Source organism: Rana temporaria, chromosome 4 (assembly GCF_905171775.1).
Source record: "Rana temporaria chromosome 4, aRanTem1.1, whole genome shotgun sequence".
Classification (NCBI taxonomy): domain Eukaryota; kingdom Metazoa; phylum Chordata; class Amphibia; order Anura; family Ranidae; genus Rana; species Rana temporaria.
In genome coordinates, this window is record NC_053492.1 from 394,205,965 (window position 1) to 394,226,699 (window position 20,735).

The following is a 20,735-nucleotide window of genomic DNA, read 5'->3' on the forward strand; positions in this document are numbered from 1 at the left end:
AGCATGAAATGTGGCAAAAGGTCGCAAAGTTCAAGGGGGCCGAATACTTTCGCAAGGCACTATATATATATATATATATATATATATATATATATATATATATAGTAAGGGGTTAGCTTGGTAGCGGGGGGGTGTGACCCCCTGGATGGGTTCACTACACACGGAACGATACAGAGAAACAGCCGAAGACGGTTGAAAACAAAGAATTTGTTTTTTTCTTCCATCTTGCTGGAAACAAGTGCAAGCATCCAAACAGCATAAACAAAATTAAACATAAAATAAACCCTGGCCACTTGGGGCGTCTACCTTCACCACACAGGAACCTATCTATGCAGTCTGGCACAGTCTACTGCTGGGCCGACACTGCTGGTCCTACAGCAGAAAAACAAATAGTATTTTTGATTTTTATCACACAGCAAAATCAACTGCACCTCACCTCTTCAGAAGTATTTCTGTTCACTGCTCTCCTTCACTCAAAAAGCCTCAGGATGCAGCAATCAGTAGTAATCCTCTGGATTACTTATAGAGGCCTTAATTGCCTCATTCTGAACAGCTGAAGTTTTCCAACGTCCTTAAACCTTTCTGGCTACTTCTGCAGCCGACGCCTGATAATAATTGGTGTAGTGTCTAAACAAGGCAGAAATGTATCTCCCATCTGTGACAACACCCACAGATTTACCTGACTTCCTGTCACAATATATATATATGTGTGTGTGTGTGTGTGTGTGTGTGTGTGTATGTATGTGTGTGTGTGTGTGTGTGTGTGTATATATATATATATATATATATATATATATATATATATATATATATAAATATTATAGCTGTAGTGTGAATGTATGCAATGTGCAATACAGTTAAACAAATACAGATAAAATACGCTATGCTCGGCAATTAAATGATAATCAGAAATAGTGCATCATAGCTCATTAATAATCTGCTGAATTCAGTACACAGATTATCCCGTGGTAAAGTGCTTGTGCTCTATGGACAATATTCCAGAGCTTGACTCCAACTGTGCTAAAGGTGCCCCACATAGATGTATACTCACTGCACTGTATGGCCACCTATCTCCAGTGCATGACAAACTAGGGATGTTTTAATTTATTTAATTTATATGTAATACTTGTGTTGTGGTTCAGGATTTTTAAAACCCAATGTGTGCGGCAGGTAATTTGGCTAATTGGTTTAGTCCCCGGAAGGGTATAAATACCAACAATAAAGATGGCGGAATTAGAGCTTCCTGATGAGGACCCGCTGATTAATCGAAACACATCAAGGCTTGATCGCATCATCGCCACACACTTCCACATATGTTTTTTCTTGGCACCGGCCCGAGTCGCATTGCAATACCAACATTGGATGCCTGCCATTAATCCAAAAGCTGAACAAAACATTTAGGTGTGCTAGTCAAAAAATCTGAGACAGTGGGAAGACAGTGTGGAGGGGCCCCTAAATATACCTGTCATTGGGAAACCGCACCCATGGTTCTCCCATACTAGGTCACATTCTAAGGAAGGCATGTTACGTTATGTAAAATTTAAATCCTCTTGATGGGGAACCCAGGAAGCAGTGGAAATCTGGCAGAATTTCTAATCCTTCTCTATTTTAAACTGAAAAAAAAATTAGTTGGGATTGTACTTTGGTAAAGGCTGACATTGTTTAATTAACATTTGTTGAAGGAGCCAAATGGAGTGGCTGAAAAGCTCCTTCATTCTATCAAATAGTCACTTTTGAGGTATTCTGAAAGCCACGGGTGCCAGCTGTCAGAATATAATAGCCAGCAGAGAAGGTTCATCCATATGCGCTGCTAAACATGGGTGGAAGAATATGTTAGATTTCAGTGGGCTTGCAGGTGGAATGAAAGAAATCTATGCATGTTGGGCCAGCTTAAGTCTCCTTTTCAAGTGGTTGTAAAGTAATTTTTCATTTTTCTTCTTTTTTTTTTTTTTATAAAATAATATTCATGTTATACCTACCTGTTCTGTGCAAGGTTATTGTACAGAGCAGTCCTGAACCTCCCTTTCTGGAGTCCCCTGCCAGCGTTCCCTGTTCCTCCTCTTCTCTTTTTGCCCCTATAGGAATCTGCTTCCCATGGTGCCAGATGTGCATGCTCACTCACAAGCTAGGCTGTGTGCGTCCATAGGCGTCTCTGCCCCGCCTCACACCTTCCTCACAGGATTTGACTGACAACAGCAGGAGCCAGTGGCTCTTGCTGCTCTCATCCAGGCTTACAAGAGCAGAGAGAGAGAGGGGAGAAGACCTCCAGCCAGGCACAGTGCTGGATCAATACAGGGCTCGGGTAAGTATTTAGGGAGTGGGGGATGGAACAGCAACTGGAAGATTTTTTTCCCCTGTTGCCTTATGGTTTTTGAGTAATGTAAATTTTATAAATATAAATATGTGTAGTTCATTTAGCTTGCTAATATGTCATTTAGCACAGAGGAAAGCCGATTGTGCTTACTAGACGATACAGAGCCATGAGTTAAACCACTTTCTGTGATTGACTCCATGCTGTGATGTGCAATGAAGATAGCCCAACCCTTTAAATCTGGGAAAAGCCTATTTAACCACTTCATTACTAAGCCTGTTTTTCAGATTCAGTGTTTACGAGACTAAAACAGTTTTTTTTGCTAGAATATTACTTAAAACCCCCAAACATTATATATATATTTTTTTCTAACACCCTAGAGAATAAAATGGCAGTCATTGCAATACTTTTTGTCACACCGTATTTGCGCAGCGGTCTTACAAGCGCACTTTTTTTGGAAAAAATTCACTTTTTTAAATTAAAAAATAACACAACAATAAATTTGGCCCAATTTTTTTATATATTGTGAAAGATAATGTTACGCCGAGTAAAATGATACCCAACATGTCACGCTTAAAAATTGCGCCCGCTCGTGGCATGGCGTCAAACTTTTACCCTTAAAAATCTTGATAGGCGACGTTTAAAAAATTCTACAGGTTGCATTTTTTGAGTTACGGAGTAGGCCTAAGGCTAAAATTATTGCTCTCGCTCTAACGATCGCGGCGATACCTCACTTGTGTGGTTTGAATACTGTTTTCATATGTCGGCGCTACTCGCGTATACGTTCGCTTCTACGCGCGAGCTCGTCGGGACGGGGCGCTTTAAAAAATTTTTTTTTTGCTTTTCGCATTTATTTTTACTTATTTTACAATTTTTAACAGTGAAATAATAAAAAAAAAAAATTATCACTTTTATTCCTATTACAAGGAATGTAAACATCCCTTGTAATAGAAAAAAGCATGACAGGTCCTCTTAAATATGAGATCTGGGGTCAAAAAGACCTCAGATCTCATATTTGGGCTTAAATGCAAAAAAAAAAAAAAAAAATTTGGAAATGTCATTTTTTCAAATGACAAAAAAAAAAATGTTTCTTTAAGAGGCTGGGCGGGACTGACGTTTTGACGTCACTTCCGCCCAGCAGAGCTATGGGGGACGGGCGAAGGAGATTTTTCCTTCAGTCTCGTCCCCGCTCAGCTGCCGGATGGTCGCGATCCCCTCCGCCGCTACCGACGGCACCGGTAAGCGGCGGAGGGCGCGGGACAGCGGCGGGAGGGGGGGGGGGCCCTCTCCCGCCACCGATAACGGCGATCTTGCGGCAAATCCGCCGCGGAGACCGCCGTTATCGTGTACAGGACCGTCGGCACTAAAGATGGATACCTCAGTTGTGACAGCAGCTGCTGCCGTTATTGAGATATCCATCTTTAAACACAGGACGTCTTTTGACAATGGGCTGGAAAGCAAGTGGTTAATCTCCTGCCCGGATATAGTCAGCAGGATTTGCATGAAAGGGGGGGCGGACTTATGTAGCACGGCCTCCAATCCTCATCCTAGCTAGGCCAACCAATGAGACGTCAGCATAGTGAGATATACGCGAGTGGAGAGGAGTAGGGAGCTCTCTTTATGGAAGCATGGCCTGAAGGATGGGTCTAAAAGGGTAACTATGGCATGGGTCTGTTTTACATGTCACAACTGCACACACTTGTACTTGTAATATTTTAGAGGAATATCCTCCATATTCCTCCATGTAAATGTTTGTATTTTAACCTATTGAGTTTGCTTGTTTGAGACTATAGATAGTTTCTGTGTGTTAGATTAGACTTTGTATAAGCTCTAATAAATGTTTATTATATTGAAGCTTTCACTTCCAAAAGAACTCTTATTTAACTCGTATCATAGCTTTGAGATATTAAATCTTAAAATATACGTTTATTAACCACTTAACCCCCGGACCATATTGCTGGTCAAAGACCAGAGTACTTTTTGCGATTCGGCACTGCGTCGCTTTAACTGACAATTGCGCGGTCGTGCGACGTGGCTCCCAAACAAAATTGGCGTCCTTTTTTCCCCCACAAATAGAGCTTTCTTTTGGTGGTATTTGATCACCTCTGCGGTTTTTAGTTTTTGCGCTATAAACAAAAATAGAGCGACAATTTTGAAAAAAAATTATATTTATAAAATATATAAAAAAAACTTTTTTTTCCTCAGTTTAGGCCGATACGTATTCTTCTACATATTTTTCGTATAAAATAATCGCAATATGCGTTTATTGATTGGTTTGCGCAAAAGTTATAACGTTTACAAAATAGGGGGTATTTTTATGGTATTTTTATTAATATTTTTTTTTTTTACTAGTAATGGCGGTGATCAGCGATTTTTTTTTTGGTACTGCGATATTATGGCGTATACTTCGGACGCGGGGAGGGGGTTAAGTATGTCCCTGGGTGTGTTCTAACTGTAGGGGGGGTGGCCTCACTAGGGGAAATCACTGATCTTCTGTTCATACATTGTATGAACAGAGGATCAGCTTTTTCCCCCCTGACAGGACCGGGAGCTGTGTGTTTACACACACAGCTCCCGGTCCCCGCTCTGTAACGAGCGATCGTGTGTGCCCGGCGGCGATCGGGCACGCGCACGGGAGTCGGGGGCAAGCGGGTGGTGCGCGCTCGCCCCTAGTGGCCTGCGAGAGAGCCGACGAAGAGTTACGGGCTCTCGCGCAGGAGAGCCAACCTGCCGCCGTAGAATGACGGCAGCAGGTCGGCAAGTAGTTAAGTAACACCCCTAATGGATACAATGCATTAAGCTAAAAGACTTTTTTGACTAAAACACCACTTAAATGTCCACATCTAAGGCTGCTCCGTGACTATATCTAAAACATTTATACAGCAATGTTTTTTTCTGATGAGTTAAAGTATACTATACTGTTCATATACTGTAAATGTTTGTTTTCTTATGTTTTATTAGAGTAACTTACAAGATATCTACAACCAAGCTTTGTCAGCATTGGAATCATTAAAAGTTTTCTGGGATGCTTTGGATGAAGTTGACAAGAAAACCTGGGTGTTGGAACCAGAAAAACCCTCAAGAAGTGCCACCGTGAGAAGGATAGCCATAGGTGAGGGGATGTTATCTTTTTCTTATATACTAAATGTGTATGCTGCTTCCCAACACACTATCCCATCACATGTTCTGTAAATAGGCATTTCTCTGGTATACACATCCCACTGCATTTAGCAATATTTTAAAATTGGCTTTTATCTAAAAGTGGAAACTGTTTGTGCTGCACATGTGCACTGCAACCCCATTAATTTCTATAGGAAAGTAAATGCTTGAAGTGCTTCTTTCCTATAGGAATGAATGAAGTTGTAGCCCATACGTGAAGTATGAAGCAGCAGTTTTCGGAGGAAAGGCTGTATCGTTCTGAGTGGGGCCTTGCAGTGAAGATTGCTAAATTGGTGCTGAAGGTGAGTATAACATAAGGTGGGCAGCACAGTAGACCTTTAAGGTACACTTATGCTTGCAAATTCAACTTAAGGCTGTCTTAACTGAAGCAACTCAGGCAAACCCCTCCCTCCCACAGAGCTGATTATTGTTTGATTGGCCACTGGCAAATTTGCCTGTCCTGGAGGCGACTTGAAGTTGCCTTGAAAGTAAAGTATGGGTTTGTTTTATGTTTTTTTTTTTTTTTTGCAAAATCATACTTGCCTAGGTGGAAGCAGCATTGGTCTGATGCTGCATCTGTCTCCCCGACTCTTACTGAGAACCGAGCCGATCAAACACCACTGATCGCTCGGTTCTCAGGGCTTCCTGAGCAGAGAGCTTGTGACTTGTTGAAGTAGGAGGGTTTGAGGTTTCTAACATGTAACTACAGATGATATAAATAGTCATGCAGTAGGTAGAATTGTTTTACCTCTGATGAAGAGGGGACCTCCCTCGAAATGCGTTGCATGAAACATGAAGTATGCTTAGCAATTTTGGCAGTTCTGTATGTGTATGATTGATGAGCTTTTTTTTTTTTCTTTATTGGTTTGTGAGCATAATTACCTATTTCCACTTTTCTAATAAACCATGTTAAAAAGATAATGCACTAGGCTGGTGCACCCTCTTTTTGTTCTCCTATAGATGGCGAACAAAAGTCTGTTGACACAAAAATGCATAACCTGTACTGTACTTCCATACTGGATGCTTGTTCATGGTCAGGCATTCATTCATTAAATAATAATAAAAATTAGAACCCTTTAGCCTGCCAATTTGAAAACCAATTTGACAATGGTAGCTCTCATATTTTATCCTGACCGATTCCAATATTGATTATAAAGACATACAATAATTGTATAGATTTTGTTATGATCTGAAACACAACATAAGTAGGAATCTCTCTTTAACTGTACCATTCTAATGTTTACAGGTAATAATGTGTCCATTACTATTGACGTGGATCCAAGGCACCCCACAATGCTTCCGGAATGCTACTTCCTTGGAGCTGACCATGGTGTGATACTATTTAAACATCTCTTCTATTGCATGTGTACTGATGTAAATCAAAGGCATTTAGGCTTTTTTACATATATGACTTAACCGCTTGCCGCCCGCAGATATACGTCTGCAGCATGGCACGGGCAGGCAAAAGGACGTACCTATACATCCCCTTTTAAGAAGCGATTGTTGCGGGTGCGCGCCCACGGGTCCCGCGGACTTGATCGCTGCGGGCATACCCGCGATCGTCTCACGGAGAGATAGAACGGGGAGATGGTAGTGTAAACACAACATCTCTGTCCCTGATCGTGTTCCCTGTCATCGGGAACACGATCAGTGACGTGTCACAGCAAGCCATGCCCCCCTACAGTAAGAATCACTCCTTAGGGAACACTTAACCCCTACAGCGCCAACTAGTGGTTAACCCCTTCACTGCCAGTGTAATTTTCACAGTAACCAGTGCATTTTTATAGCACCGATCGCTGTAAAAATGAGTGGTCCCAAAAATGTGTCAAAAGTGTCTGATGTGTCCTCCATAATGTCGCAGTCATGATAAAAATCGCAGATCGCGATACTAGTAAAAAAAAAAAAAAAATTAATAAAAATGCTATAAAACTATCCCCTATTTTGTAGACGCTATAACTTTTGCGCAAACCAATCAATAAACGCGTATTGCGTTTTTTTTTTTTTCACCAAAAATATGTAGAAGAATACGTATCAGCCTAAACTGAGGGAAAAAAATTATATCTTTTTGGGTGATATTTATTATTGCAAAAAGTTAAAAATATAGCATTTTTTCCAAAATTATCGCTTTATTTTTGTTTATAGCGCAAAAAATAATGGCAATGGCAATGGCAATAAAAACCGCAGAGGTGATCAAATGCCACCAAAAGAAAGCTCTATTTGTAGGAAAAAAAGGACGTTAATTTTGTTTGGGAGCCACATCGCACGACCGCGCAATTGTCAGTTAAAGCGACGCAGTGCCAAATCGCAAAAAGTGGCCCGGTCATTTAGCAAAAAAATGGTCCGGGGCTTAAGTGTATGTCTGTCTGTCTTTTTTTTTTTTTTTTTTCTTCTTCTTCTTTCTTCTTCTTCCCCCTTATAATCTTTGCCCTCTACCTTTGTTCTGGTGATGACCAAAAATAAATTTTGCATCTCCAGTCCTTTTCTGTCCTGGTGGAAATGGTCACAAGTATAAGCAGAAAACTTGATTCTCCCCAGTGAGGTCACAGAGAAAATGGATGGAGTACAGCGCTCAGGGTGTTTGCACAAAGCAATCAACAAAGGGTAAAACGATAAAAATAATAATAAAAGTAAATAAAATTAAAAGATCAATTAATTTAAGATAAAAGTCACAAACCACATTGGGGATATACGATATGACTGTTCATATTCAAAAGTCCATAATAGGTTCAGTCCCAGCAGAATGCCAAAAAAGGCTGTGATTGATAATAATGAGGAACTGTTGTGGTTGACGGCAGTAATTCAGGGCTGCTATCCGGGAGCGAAGCCAGCTCAGTGTATACAGGAGAAAGACAAAAGAGAGAAGCGCCTCTGAGTATACTGCTTTTAATTTTAAAACATAAAAATATATCCAGCACTTACATCATAGTAGTATGGTGCAGTCGTGGGAGCTGGTGTACATCTGTAGCAGACAGTCCGCAAAGCATGAGAGCTGGGCAGCCGGAGGGAGCCGGGGAGAGAGACGGCTAAGTCCTCGTTGTTGTGCCGCTGCTAGGCAATGAGTTCATCAGCTGTTGCGTGACGTCAGATCGGACGGAGGCTGAGGAGGACCACAACGCGTTTCAGAGCCTGCGCACGGAAAAGACCAGCGCGCTCCTTTTTCAAGTGTAATGAATGGAGGACAGGGCTCATATTTTAAACAGTCATGTGATTAGTGCCGACCAATAGGAGTGCAAGGATAACGAGCAGGTGAAAATAAATGAAGTTGCTTAGTTGAAACTGACAGCGGGACAAAAAATATATACTTAAAATGGGAGATATTGTAAAGTGTCATCTGAAGAGGGTAAATATAGCTGTAATAAGTATATATCAAAAAATTATCTGTAATAAATATACGTATAGTAAAAGTAGCTATGTCTACATATACATATAGAGGGGGAAGCATGATTGAAAAATAGAGGCAACGTTTTACAAACATTGGACACTAGGGGGCCACCAGAGTAAGAATATAGACGGCACCTCAATTTAAAATTATATTATAATGGGAATGCTTATAAAAGGCATTACTACGGGTAGTGGCAATAAAACCCGCAAAGCTATGATGAGGCAAATACAAACATAACATAAAATTGAATGTGAATTTAAATGAATAAAAACTGATCATATCAAGAAATGGAATACAATACAGGGACAAGTAGGAACAATCATTGAGCATATCAGGCCCAAATGTAAATGGAGACTGATACGTAATAGAATGTAAGAAGATATATATATAAATATAAATATACATGTATAAAAAAGATATATATATATAAAAAATACATATATAAAAAGAACAGTGTAGAAATGTGAGGAGGAGGGACACTGACTCTTCGAAAAAAGGGGGGGGGGGGGGCGTATATGTAGGGATACATACATAAACACACATATGCATGTATCCACATACACGTATAGATATGTACTAACACAATAAAGTTAAAATGTAAAGAATATGTATATTTGGATTTTTAAAGAATGGCATTAACGTCTAATTCTTCGTTGAGGCCGAGAGGAGAGAGACAATCAAGAGTGAATATCCAGAAAGTCTCGCGTTCGCACAGTCTGGAAAAACGCTCAGCCTCAGAGAGGCCCCTAGGTATGGATTCAATGACCCATACCCGTAGGCCCTCCGTAGATTGATCGTGATGCTCCAGGAAATGGCGAGGCACACTGTGTTCGTCACATCCAGCCTCAACGAAGCGTCGGTGCGCACCAAAACGCTGTCTCAAAGGATTAATGGTGCGACCAACATAGAGTAGTTTACAGGGGCATGTGATGCAGTAAACCACATAGTCGCTGGAACAATTGTAAAAGTTGTCCAGCGAGTATGATTTACCTCTATGAAAAAAGTCTTTTTGGCCATGGGTAACGAATGGACAGGTTTTACACCTGGGTTTGTTGCACCTGTACATCCCTTTAAGTGGGATCAGACAGGTGGAATCTAACGGTTTAAGACTTTTTAACCTACTGGGTGCTATCTTGTTTTTAAGGGTAGGGGCCCTTCTGTACGTGACTTTGGGTTTATCACACAAAGTGGTAGCCAAATGGGGGTCTTGTTTAAGTATGTTCCAATGTTTTGAGAGAATTTGTTCCATTTTTTTGTATTGTCCATGGAAACCGGTGATAAAACGCACCGCAGGTTTTTCAGGTGATTTAACAGTTTTGGGTTTTTTTCCGGGGAGAAATATGTTGTAAGCATGATCTATCAAGGGTTCAGGGTACCCTTTTTCAAGGAATTTTTGTTTTAAGTGAACACTTTGGAGAATATAATCACTATCTTTGGTACAGTTTTGGCGTAATCGGCAGAATTGGCCTTTGGGTATGTTTTTGACCCAAAGTGGGTGGTGACAACTATCATAATGCAGGTAAGAATTTCCTGCAGTTGGTTTAGTGTAGTTGCGGACAAATATGTTGTTCTGTTCGTGACATAGTTCTAAATCAAGAAAGGCCAGAGACTCCTGATTCCACACGAAAGAGAAAGAGAGTCCTAACTGATTGGCATTACAGTGATCGACAAAGCTATTCACCAAACTGGAGGGACCATCCCAGATGATGACAATGTCATCGATGTATCGGCCGTAAAATATGATGTGTCTCGAGAAAAGGTTGTCTTTCCATATAGCTGAGTTCTCCCACAGACCCATGGTCAGGTTGGCATAGGACGGGGCAAAATTTGCGCCCATCGCTGTCCCATGGGTCTGTAGGTAGAAGTCGCCTTCAAAATGAAAATAATTATGGTTAAGACAAAAGGAGGTGGCCTCTAAAATGAAGGCCATCTGTTTTGAATTAAGCAAAGGGTCAGAGAATAGGAATTCCTGTATGGCACGAAGGCCAATGTTATGGGGAATGGAAGTGTATAGAGAATTGACATCCAAAGACAACCAGGAATAGTTCTCCTGCCAAGCATAGGGGGACAAGAGTTCCATAAGATGTATAGAATCACGTATGTAAGATGGGAGTTTCTGAGCTAGGGGTTGCAGAAAAGAATCTATGTATAATGAAAAGCCACTGGTTACACTGTTCATAGAGGCAACAATAGGCCTACCGGGTGGGTGTAATGAATCCTTATGTACCTTTGGTAAATGGTAAAAATATGGTGTACTATAGAAGTCTTTTCGTAGAAAAGCTGCTTCTTTCTTGTCAATGACTAGGTCAGCTGTGGCTTGTGAGATAAGAGTGTCGGCTTCTTCACGAAAAAGGGGGAGGGGATCAATTGTTAGTTTTTTATAGGTATTGGTATCGGCTAGTAATCTCAAGGCTTCAAGTACATACGACTGTCTGTCCTGGATTACAATGCCTCCACCCTTATCAGCTGGTTTGATTATGAGGTCAGGATTATTGAGGAAACGTTTGAGGGACGCTCTCTCTCCTGATTTAAGGTTAAACTTATGGTGTTTGCTTAGGAGGGCTGACTGTTGGCATAACTGTTGAAATTCAGCAAACACTACTCTATAAAAGGATTCTAAATAGGGTCCCTTAGATTTTGTTGGGAAAAATAGTGATTTGGGTTTAAAGGATGTATGTATAATCGGAGGTGAAGTAACCAGGTGTTGAGTAAGTAAATGAAAGTCAAGCTCAGAATTAAACTCACCAGAGTCTGCGAGCAATGGGCTCATGTGGGACGTGTCATGAAGGGAAAGATTTAATGTGGTCTCGTTGGAGGTGGAGATAAGTGAAGACTCTTTCAATAACGGTGTCTCCTTAAGAGATTGTATATGGTAAAATCTCTTAAGGGTAAGATTCCTAATAAATTTATTAAGATCTTCCCTCCAGTTTGGTGAATAGCTTTGTCGATCACTGTAATGCCAATCAGTTAGGACTCTCTTTCTCTTTCGTGTGGAATCAGGAGTCTCTGGCCTTTCTTGATTTAGAACTATGTCACGAACAGAACAACATATTTGTCCGCAACTACACTAAACCAACTGCAGGAAATTCTTACCTGCATTATGATAGTTGTCACCACCCACTTTGGGTCAAAAACATACCCAAAGGCCAATTCTGCCGATTACGCCAAAACTGTACCAAAGATAGTGATTATATTCTCCAAAGTGTTCACTTAAAACAAAAATTCCTTGAAAAAGGGTACCCTGAACCCTTGATAGATCATGCTTACAACATCTTTCTCCCCGGAAAAAAACCCAAAACTGTTAAATCACCTGAAAAACCTGCGGTGCGTTTTATCACCGGTTTCCATGGACAATACAAAAAAATGGAACAAATTCTCTCAAAACATTGGAACATACTTAAACAAGACCCCCATTTGGCTACCACTTTGTGTGATAAACCCAAAGTCACGTACAGAAGGGCCCCTACCCTTAAAAACAAGATAGCACCCAGTAGGTTAAAAAGTCTTAAACCGTTAGATTCCACCTGTCTGATCCCACTTAAAGGGATGTACAGGTGCAACAAACCCAGGTGTAAAACCTGTCCATTCGTTACCCATGGCCAAAAAGACTTTTTTCATAGAGGTAAATCATACTCGCTGGACAACTTTTACAATTGTTCCAGCGACTATGTGGTTTACTGCATCACATGCCCCTGTAAACTACTCTATGTTGGTCGCACCATTAATCCTTTGAGACAGCGTTTTGGTGCGCACCGACGCTTCGTTGAGGCTGGATGTGACGAACACAGTGTGCCTCGCCATTTCCTGGAGCATCACGATCAATCTACGGAGGGCCTACGGGTATGGGTCATTGAATCCATACCTAGGGGCCTCTCTGAGGCTGAGCGTTTTTCCAGACTGTGCGAACGCGAGACTTTCTGGATATTCACTCTTGATTGTCTCTCTCCTCTCGGCCTCAACGAAGAATTAGACGTTAATGCCATTCTTTAAATATCCAAATATACATATTCTTTACATTTTAACTTTATTGTGTTAGTACATATCTATACGTGTATGTGGATACATGCATATGTGTGTTTATGTATGTATCCCTACATATACGCCCCCCCCCCCCTTTTTTCGAAGAGTCAGTGTCCCTCCTCCTCACATTTCTACACTGTTCTTTTTATATATGTATTTTTTATATATATATATCTTTTTTATACATGTATATTTATATTTATATATATATATCTTCTTACATTCTATTACGTATCAGTCTCCATTTACATTTGGGCCTGATATGCTCAATGATTGTTCCTACTTGTCCCTGTATTGTATTCCATTTCTTGATATGATCAGTTTTTATTCATTTAAATTCACATTCAATTTTATGTTATGTTTGTATTTGCCTCATCATAGCTTTGCGGGTTTTATTGCCACTACCCGTAGTAATGCCTTTTATAAGCATTCCCATTATAATATAATTTTAAATTGAGGTGCCGTCTATATTCTTACTCTGGTGGCCCCCTAGTGTCCAATGTTTGTAAAACGTTGCCTCTATTTTTCAATCATGCTTCCCCCTCTATATGTATATGTAGACATAGCTACTTTTACTATACGTATATTTATTACAGATAATTTTTTCATATATACTTATTACAGCTATATTTACCCTCTTCAGATGACACTTTACAATATCTCCCATTTTAAGTATATATTTTTTGTCCCGCTGTCAGTTTCAACTAAGCAACTTCATTTATTTTCACCTGCTCGTTATCCTTGCACTCCTATTGGTCGGCACTAATCACATGACTGTTTAAAATATGAGCCCTGTCCTCCATTCATTACACTTGAAAAAGGAGCGCGCTGGTCTTTTCCGTGCGCAGGCTCTGAAACGCGTTGTGGTCCTCCTCAGCCTCCGTCCGATCTGACGTCACGCAACAGCTGATGAACTCATTGCCTAGCAGCGGCACAACAACGAGGACTTAGCCGTCTCTCTCCCCGGCTCCCTCCGGCTGCCCAGCTCTCATGCTTTGCGGACTGTCTGCTACAGATGTACACCAGCTCCCACGACTGCACCATACTACTATGATGTAAGTGCTGGATATATTTTTATGTTTTAAAATTAAAAGCAGTATACTCAGAGGCGCTTCTCTCTTTTGTCTTTCCCCAGTGAGGTCACAGACAGTAAGAAAAACCTGGTAGAAGATCCAACCCTTCTTTACTTTATCCAAATAGAATTTAGATAATTTTTTTATCTGTTGATGAATATTTAGTATGTTTAGCTCTACAAGTAATTTAGATGTGTTTTGTCATCATAACAGTATTTATGACATTATTTTCAGTGGTACAACCTTTAAAAGAAAAACTCAACAGCAACATACATTTATGGTAAGCATAATATAAAATTGTTTTTCTTTTAATAAAAATAAATAAAATATCTCATATGTCCCTGTAGATGCCACCCCAGCATGCAGAGGTAAACACGGGTGGGCCCCTGGCTGTGTTGTTTTTTGGCCTAATAAACCACTTGCCCTCTGGAAGGTTTAACCCCCTTCATGACCAGGCCATTTTTGGCGATACAGCACTGCGTTATTTTAATTGACAATGATGCTGTACCCAAATAAAATGTATGTCTTTTTTTTTTTTTTTTACCATAATTGGAGCTTTCTTTTGGTGGCATTTGATCACTTGGGATGAGCCGAACACCCCCCAGTTCGATTCGCAGCAGAACATGCGAACAGGCAAAAAATTTGTTTGAACACGCGAACACCATTAAAGTCTATGGGACACGAATGTGAAAAATCAAAAGTGCTAATTTTAAAGGTTAATATGCATGGTATTGTCATAAAAAGTGTTTGGGGACCTGGGTCCTGCCCCAGGGGACATGTATCAATGCAAAACATGTTTTTAAAAATTGCTTAAAGTGAAATATTCCTTTAAATTTCGTACCTGGGGGTGTCTATACTATGCCTGTAAAGTGGCCCATTTTTTTCCCGTGTTTAGAACAGTCCCTGCACAAAATGAAATTTCTAAAGGAAAAATGTGGCTATATTGAATTGTTGGGTCCCGGCAATATAGATAAAAGTCATTAAAGTTAATGACACCCCCAGTTTTGTTCACAGATCGCAGTGCGAACTGTGAACTCGCACAAGGATCAAATCACATAGGTGAGAACACCCATGCGATCCGATTCTAGTGCAGGGAAAAACAAGTCTCTCTACACTGTTTTCTATGTGAATCTAATGCAAGTTCAACCTAAATGATACTTTTTGGGGACCAGTGACACTAATACAGTGATCAGTGCTACAAATATGCACTATCACTGTACTAATGACACTGACAGAAAGTTAACCTCAGGGGCAATCAAAGGGTTAAATGTGTGCCTAGGGAGTGCTTACTAACTGTGCGGGGGTGCTGGTACTATGGGAAGGCATAGATCCATGTTTCTGCTTTGTAGGACCCTTCCCCTCTCACAGAATGGCAATCTACCTTGTTTACATAGGCAGTCCGCAGTTCTGCGCGTGTCCCGAACGATCGGCGTGTCCCGGCGGGCATCTTGTCCGGGTCCCTGGCGGCCCTTATATAATATTATACACAGTAAATATGCCAAACGGTTAACAAAAATTGCTCTGTTCTATTAGAACACCAGCCATCTATTGCCAGACACAACTTTGGTAAAAAAAAAAACCATCTAGGGTTAAAGTAGGGAAGATGAATCACATTTAGATTTATAGGCAGATTCAGAGCGAGTTACGCCGGTGTATCAGTAGATACGCCGTCGTAACTCTGAATCTACGCCGGCATTAATTTAAGCGTATTCTGGAAACCAGATACGCTTAAATTAGGCTAAGATATGAGCGGCGTAAGTCTCCTACGCTGTCGTATCTTAAAGCATAGAATATGTAAATGACTAGATACGCCGATTCACGAACGTACGTGCGCCCGTCGCAGTAAAGATACGCCGTTTCCGTAAGAGATACGCCGCGTTAAGCTAAAGCTGCCCCTAGGAGGCCTGGTCAATGTTGGGTATGGCCGTCGTTCCCGCGTCGAAATTTGAAAATTTTACGTTGTTTGTGTAAGTCGTCCGTGAATGGGGCTGGACGTAATTTTTTTTAACAGAAAAGAGAAGGGGCTGGACGTAATTTACGTTCACGTAGAAACCAATACGTCCTTGCAGGGTACTTTGGAGCAATGCACACTGGGATATGTACACGGACGGCGCATGCGCCGTTCGTAAAAAACGTCAATCACGTCGGGTCACGAGTAATAAACATAAAACACACCCCATCCTCATTTGAATTAGGCGCGCTTAAGCCGGCCGCATTTACGCTACGCCGCCGTAAGTTAGGAGGCAAGTACTTTGTGAATACAGTACTTGCCTCTCTGACTTAAGGCGGCGTAGCGTAAATACGATACGATAAGTCCCCGGAAAGATGCGCCGCCGTACCTGAATCTAGGTAATAGTATTGGATTGTGGATTGAAACTTTGTGAAATGAATTAGGCCCCTTTCAGACTGGGGCGGGAGCCGCGGTGGCGTTATAACGGCGCTAAAAATAGCGGCGCTATAGCGCCGGGATTGGCACGGGAATCAGCCGCTAGCGGTGCGATATTAACCCCCGCTAGCGGCCGATAAAGGGTTAATACCGCCCGCAATGTGCCTCTATAGAGGCGCATTGCGGGCGGTATTGCCCCGCTTTCCCATTGTTTTCAATGGGAAGGAGCGGTGAAGGAGCGGTATACATGCCGCTCCTCTCACCGCTCTAAAGATGCTGCTGACAGGAGATTTTTTTGTCTCCCGCCAGCGCATCGCCTCAATGTGAAAGCCCTCGGGGTTTCACATTGAGTCTGCAGTGAAGGAGTTTTTCAGGCGGGATAGCAGCGCTATTTTTAGCGCTGTACCGCCTGAAAAACTCCTCAATGTGAAAGGGGCCTTAGTGTAGATTGGGAATAATGCTAACACAGTGGATTTTAGGAAATGTGTTATTCTTTATTAAAAGGAACCCACAATATTTCCTTATAACTAACTGTAGTATGCAGACATTACTAACTTTCCTTTACCCCATGTGCAGAGAAATTATTCGTATAGAATTCCTAGTATATATTCTTGTAACCCCAAACAGACATCCATTGCTGCTTTTTGTATTGTATCAATTTTTGCTTTTACAAAGTGGACCGGTTTGTTTTCGTTTGATTCTAGGGATCCAGACGTTGGATTGCTGCAAAACATAAAAGACGTGCTAGAAATAGATTTTCCATCAAGAACTGATTTTGACAAATCTGTAAGTTTTTTTTTTTTTTTTTTTTTTTTTTTTTTTTCAAAGTTTTTACCTTTTAGTTTTAAGGTTGAAAACATAATAATACTAGCAAAAATTGACCTGTTTGTTGAATGAAAACTTGAAAGGGGAGTGCAATTTGCCATCTTGTCTCAGTAATAAGGTAACAACACTTCAAATATTTTCCTTTTGAAAAAATACAGTACCATTTCTAGGGCACATATACATAGCCATCAGATTTGGAAGCAAGTCAAATATATGCTTATACGGCAGACTGACAACTCATGGGGCCCCCCGGTTTAAAGATGTCAGCCATTTCTATGATGCAACATTTATGTGGCAGGATCGCATGGTGGGGCACCAAGCTCGGTGACATGCAGAGTGGCAGGAGACTCAAAGATGGCGACCCAATAGAGGTACCAGGAGCCTCTCAAGGAAAGTACAACCTTAACAGCATCATGGGTCCTGGGCAAAGTAATGCACCGAGGCCCCTGCCAAGGAGATGGTGACCTGTGGCGTGCACAGCACACAGTGGTTGTCGCTAAATTATGCTGCATATTGGGTATGGCTTTTTAACCACTTCATGTAAAAATCATAATTTTTTTGCTAGAAAATTACTCAGAACCCCCAAACATATTATATATTATATATATATATATTAATATTAGCAGACACCCTAGGGAATAAAGTGGCGGTCATTGCAACTTTTTATCTTGCACGGTATGTGCGCAATAATTTTTCAAACGCCATTTTTTGAGAAAAAATTAACGGTTTCATGAATTATATATACAAATAACAAAACTGTAACGTTAGCCCAATTTTTTTGTATAATGTGAAAGATGATGTTACACCGAGTAAATAGATACCTAACTAGTCACACTTTAAAATTGCCCACACTCATGGAATGGTGCCAAACTTCGGTACTTAAAAATCTCCATAGGCGACACTTTAATTTTTTTTACAGGTTACCAGTTTAGAGTTACAGAGGAGGTCTAGGGCTAGAATTGTTGCATGCGCTCTAACGCGCGCGGCGATACCTCAAATGTGTGGTTTGAACACCGTTTACATATGTGTGTGTTCGCTTCTGAGCGCGAGCTACCGGGGACATGGGCGTTTTAATAATTATTTTTATTTTTATTACACTTTATTTTACTTTTTTTTTTTTATCACTTGTATTCCTAGTACAAGGAATGTAAACATCACTTGTAATAGGAATTGTTAGTGACAGGTCCTCTTTATGGAGAGATGTGGGGTCAATAAGACCCCCACATCTCTCCTCCAGGCTGGGAAGGGATTGCGGCTTTTACTTACGGGTACTTCCATCTGATCACCGGAAATCTCTACGGTCCTCATCCGACGCCAGCCGATTTGTTCTCTGGGCCCCCGATGGCACGGAAGAGCCCGGAGAAGCACCGAATGGCGGCGAGCCGCCTATAAATATGGAGCTGCCACTTTGATCATTCTTATGGTGCGCAGAATCGCCGGCAGAAGAGAAGGATATCTGAATGATGGCAGTAGCTGCAGGCATCATTCAGACATCCCCCCTAAAGTCCATATGACGTCCTACGGTAGGGAAGTAGTTCATCTATTCAAGAATGTTTGAATGTTTGATTATTATTATTTTTTTACGATTTTTTTTTATATATAGTGTGTGTGTGTGTGTGTGTGTGTATATATGTATGTGTGTGTGTATGTATATGTGTGTGTGTGTGTGTGTATATATATATATATATATATAATGTATGTATATGTGTGTGTATATGTATGTGTATATATATATATATATATATATATATATAAATTATTTTACATTCTTTTCCCAATGCTGTTGTGGGCAGGCAAATTTTGCAAATTCTTTACACATCCCCAGTATCTTTCTCTGTAGCCTTAGCTACAGTGCAGGTGAATGAACAGAAGCATAGTAAACACAAATATACCTGCAGTTGCTGCCAGAGGAAGAGGAAAGGAGGGGGACTCTGCAGGTTATTACCTACAGAATCCTCCTTCCATCCTCCAGAGTGTCCCCTTAGGGCTTCTAGAGTGTCCCCTACATCCTCCAAAGTGTACCCTTAGTAATACTAAGGGGGCACTATAGAAGCACTAAGTTAGGTTAGGTTAAGTTAAGTTTCATCCTCCTGTAGAGTACATTTTAGTGCCCCCTTATGTCCTGCTCCTCCAGAGTGCCCTTATTTAACCACTTGCCACTTTCACCCCCTTCCTGCCCAGGCCAATTTTCAGCTTTCAGCGCTGTCACACTTTGAATGACAATTGTGTGGTCATGCAATGCTGTACCCATATGAAATTTGACATATGCATTAAGTTGTTTTTGCATTCCCATTGACTTATTTGGGAATGGAGAGTAAAGCCCTGTACACACGCTCGGTTTTCTCGGTGTTAGAAAATCCGCCAAGAAAACCAAGGGGAATCCCGAGAACCTGCTCGGTAAGTTTCCCCGTGTACACACGGCCGGGTTTCCCGTTGGGAAAACTGCGGGGAGAGCTTTGGCCGGGAATCCCGGCCATGTGTATACTCCCTCGCAGGGGTATACTCCCCATAGGAAAACTGCCGGGTTTAAAACCGCCGGGAATCCCGGCGGGAAAATAAAGAGCAGGTTCTCTATTTTCCCGGCAATTTTCCTATCGGGAAAACTGTGAGGAAGCATACACACGGCCGGGATTCCCGGCCAAAAGCTCTCCCCGCAGTTTTCCTGATGGGAAACCCGGCCGTGTGTACGGGGCTTGATAGAGTAACAAACAGGCCTGTGTATACAAACCCTAAAGCTTTCTGAAGAAAGAGAGCCTGTCGTATGGGGTGGAGCAGGAATAATAATTGGTGCTAGTTCTGCCCTAAATTGCATTTTTAAAGGTAAACCAATGTTGTGTGTTTTTTCTTTACTTTATAACGGGGATATGCAATTAGCGGACCTCCAGCTGTTGCAGAACTACAATTCCCTTGAGGCATAGCAAGACTCTGACAGCCACAGGCAGAGGCATGATGGGACTTGTAGTTTTGCAACAGCTGGAGGTCCGCTAATTGCATATCCCTGCTTTATAAGATAGAAATTCCCTAGATTGTTTTTACGGTCATAAAGTTTAACCCTTCAGCAGATATTTTATCAACCTAAAGTTGATTTTTTTATTATTATTATTCTATATCTTCCCCCTCAGTGTCCCCTAATTTGGATTTGCTTTTGCCAAAATCCTCCTAAAGTTGTGTACTGTGCAGCAAATAGCAGTGTGTACCGTGCAAGAACGATAATATAATAACGATAATAAAATAACGATAATATAATAATAATTAGCATGCAGAACAAAAAAAAAATAAACATTTTTTACAGCCATGATCTTTAAATGCTCAATATTTACCTAATCTATCACACTTTAAAGTGATTTCTGAAGTCTTACTATTTTTATTAAGAAACCTGCAATTTTCTAGGACACTCTGCTTTCAGAGCACTTAGAGTCCAGATTGCAAAAGAACAAAGTGTACTGAAATCTGGTTCTACCCCAGGGGTTGTCGGTGTCACATGTAATTTTAAAGTATTTGTATTATGGCTTGCAGTAATCATAAGTTTACTTTTAACTCTTTCTCGCTATAAGACCACATTTAACCTCTTGACCACTG

At 41.0% G+C, this 20,735-nt stretch overlaps 1 protein-coding gene across 3 annotated transcripts in view; it reads left to right on the top strand.

The window, feature by feature from the left end:
* FANCL (FA complementation group L) overlaps positions 1–20,735 on the top strand; it is a 126,419-nt gene that overhangs the window by 82,115 nt on the left and 23,569 nt on the right. For all 3 annotated transcript variants that reach the window (XM_040351149.1, XM_040351151.1, XM_040351152.1), the window contains 4 exons: positions 5,273–5,423; positions 6,717–6,800; positions 14,180–14,225; positions 17,036–17,117. In XM_040351149.1, the coding sequence (XP_040207083.1) occupies positions 5,273–5,423; positions 6,717–6,800; positions 14,180–14,225; positions 17,036–17,117 (363 nt within the window). The remainder of the gene's footprint in view (positions 1–5,272; positions 5,424–6,716; positions 6,801–14,179; positions 14,226–17,035; positions 17,118–20,735) is intronic.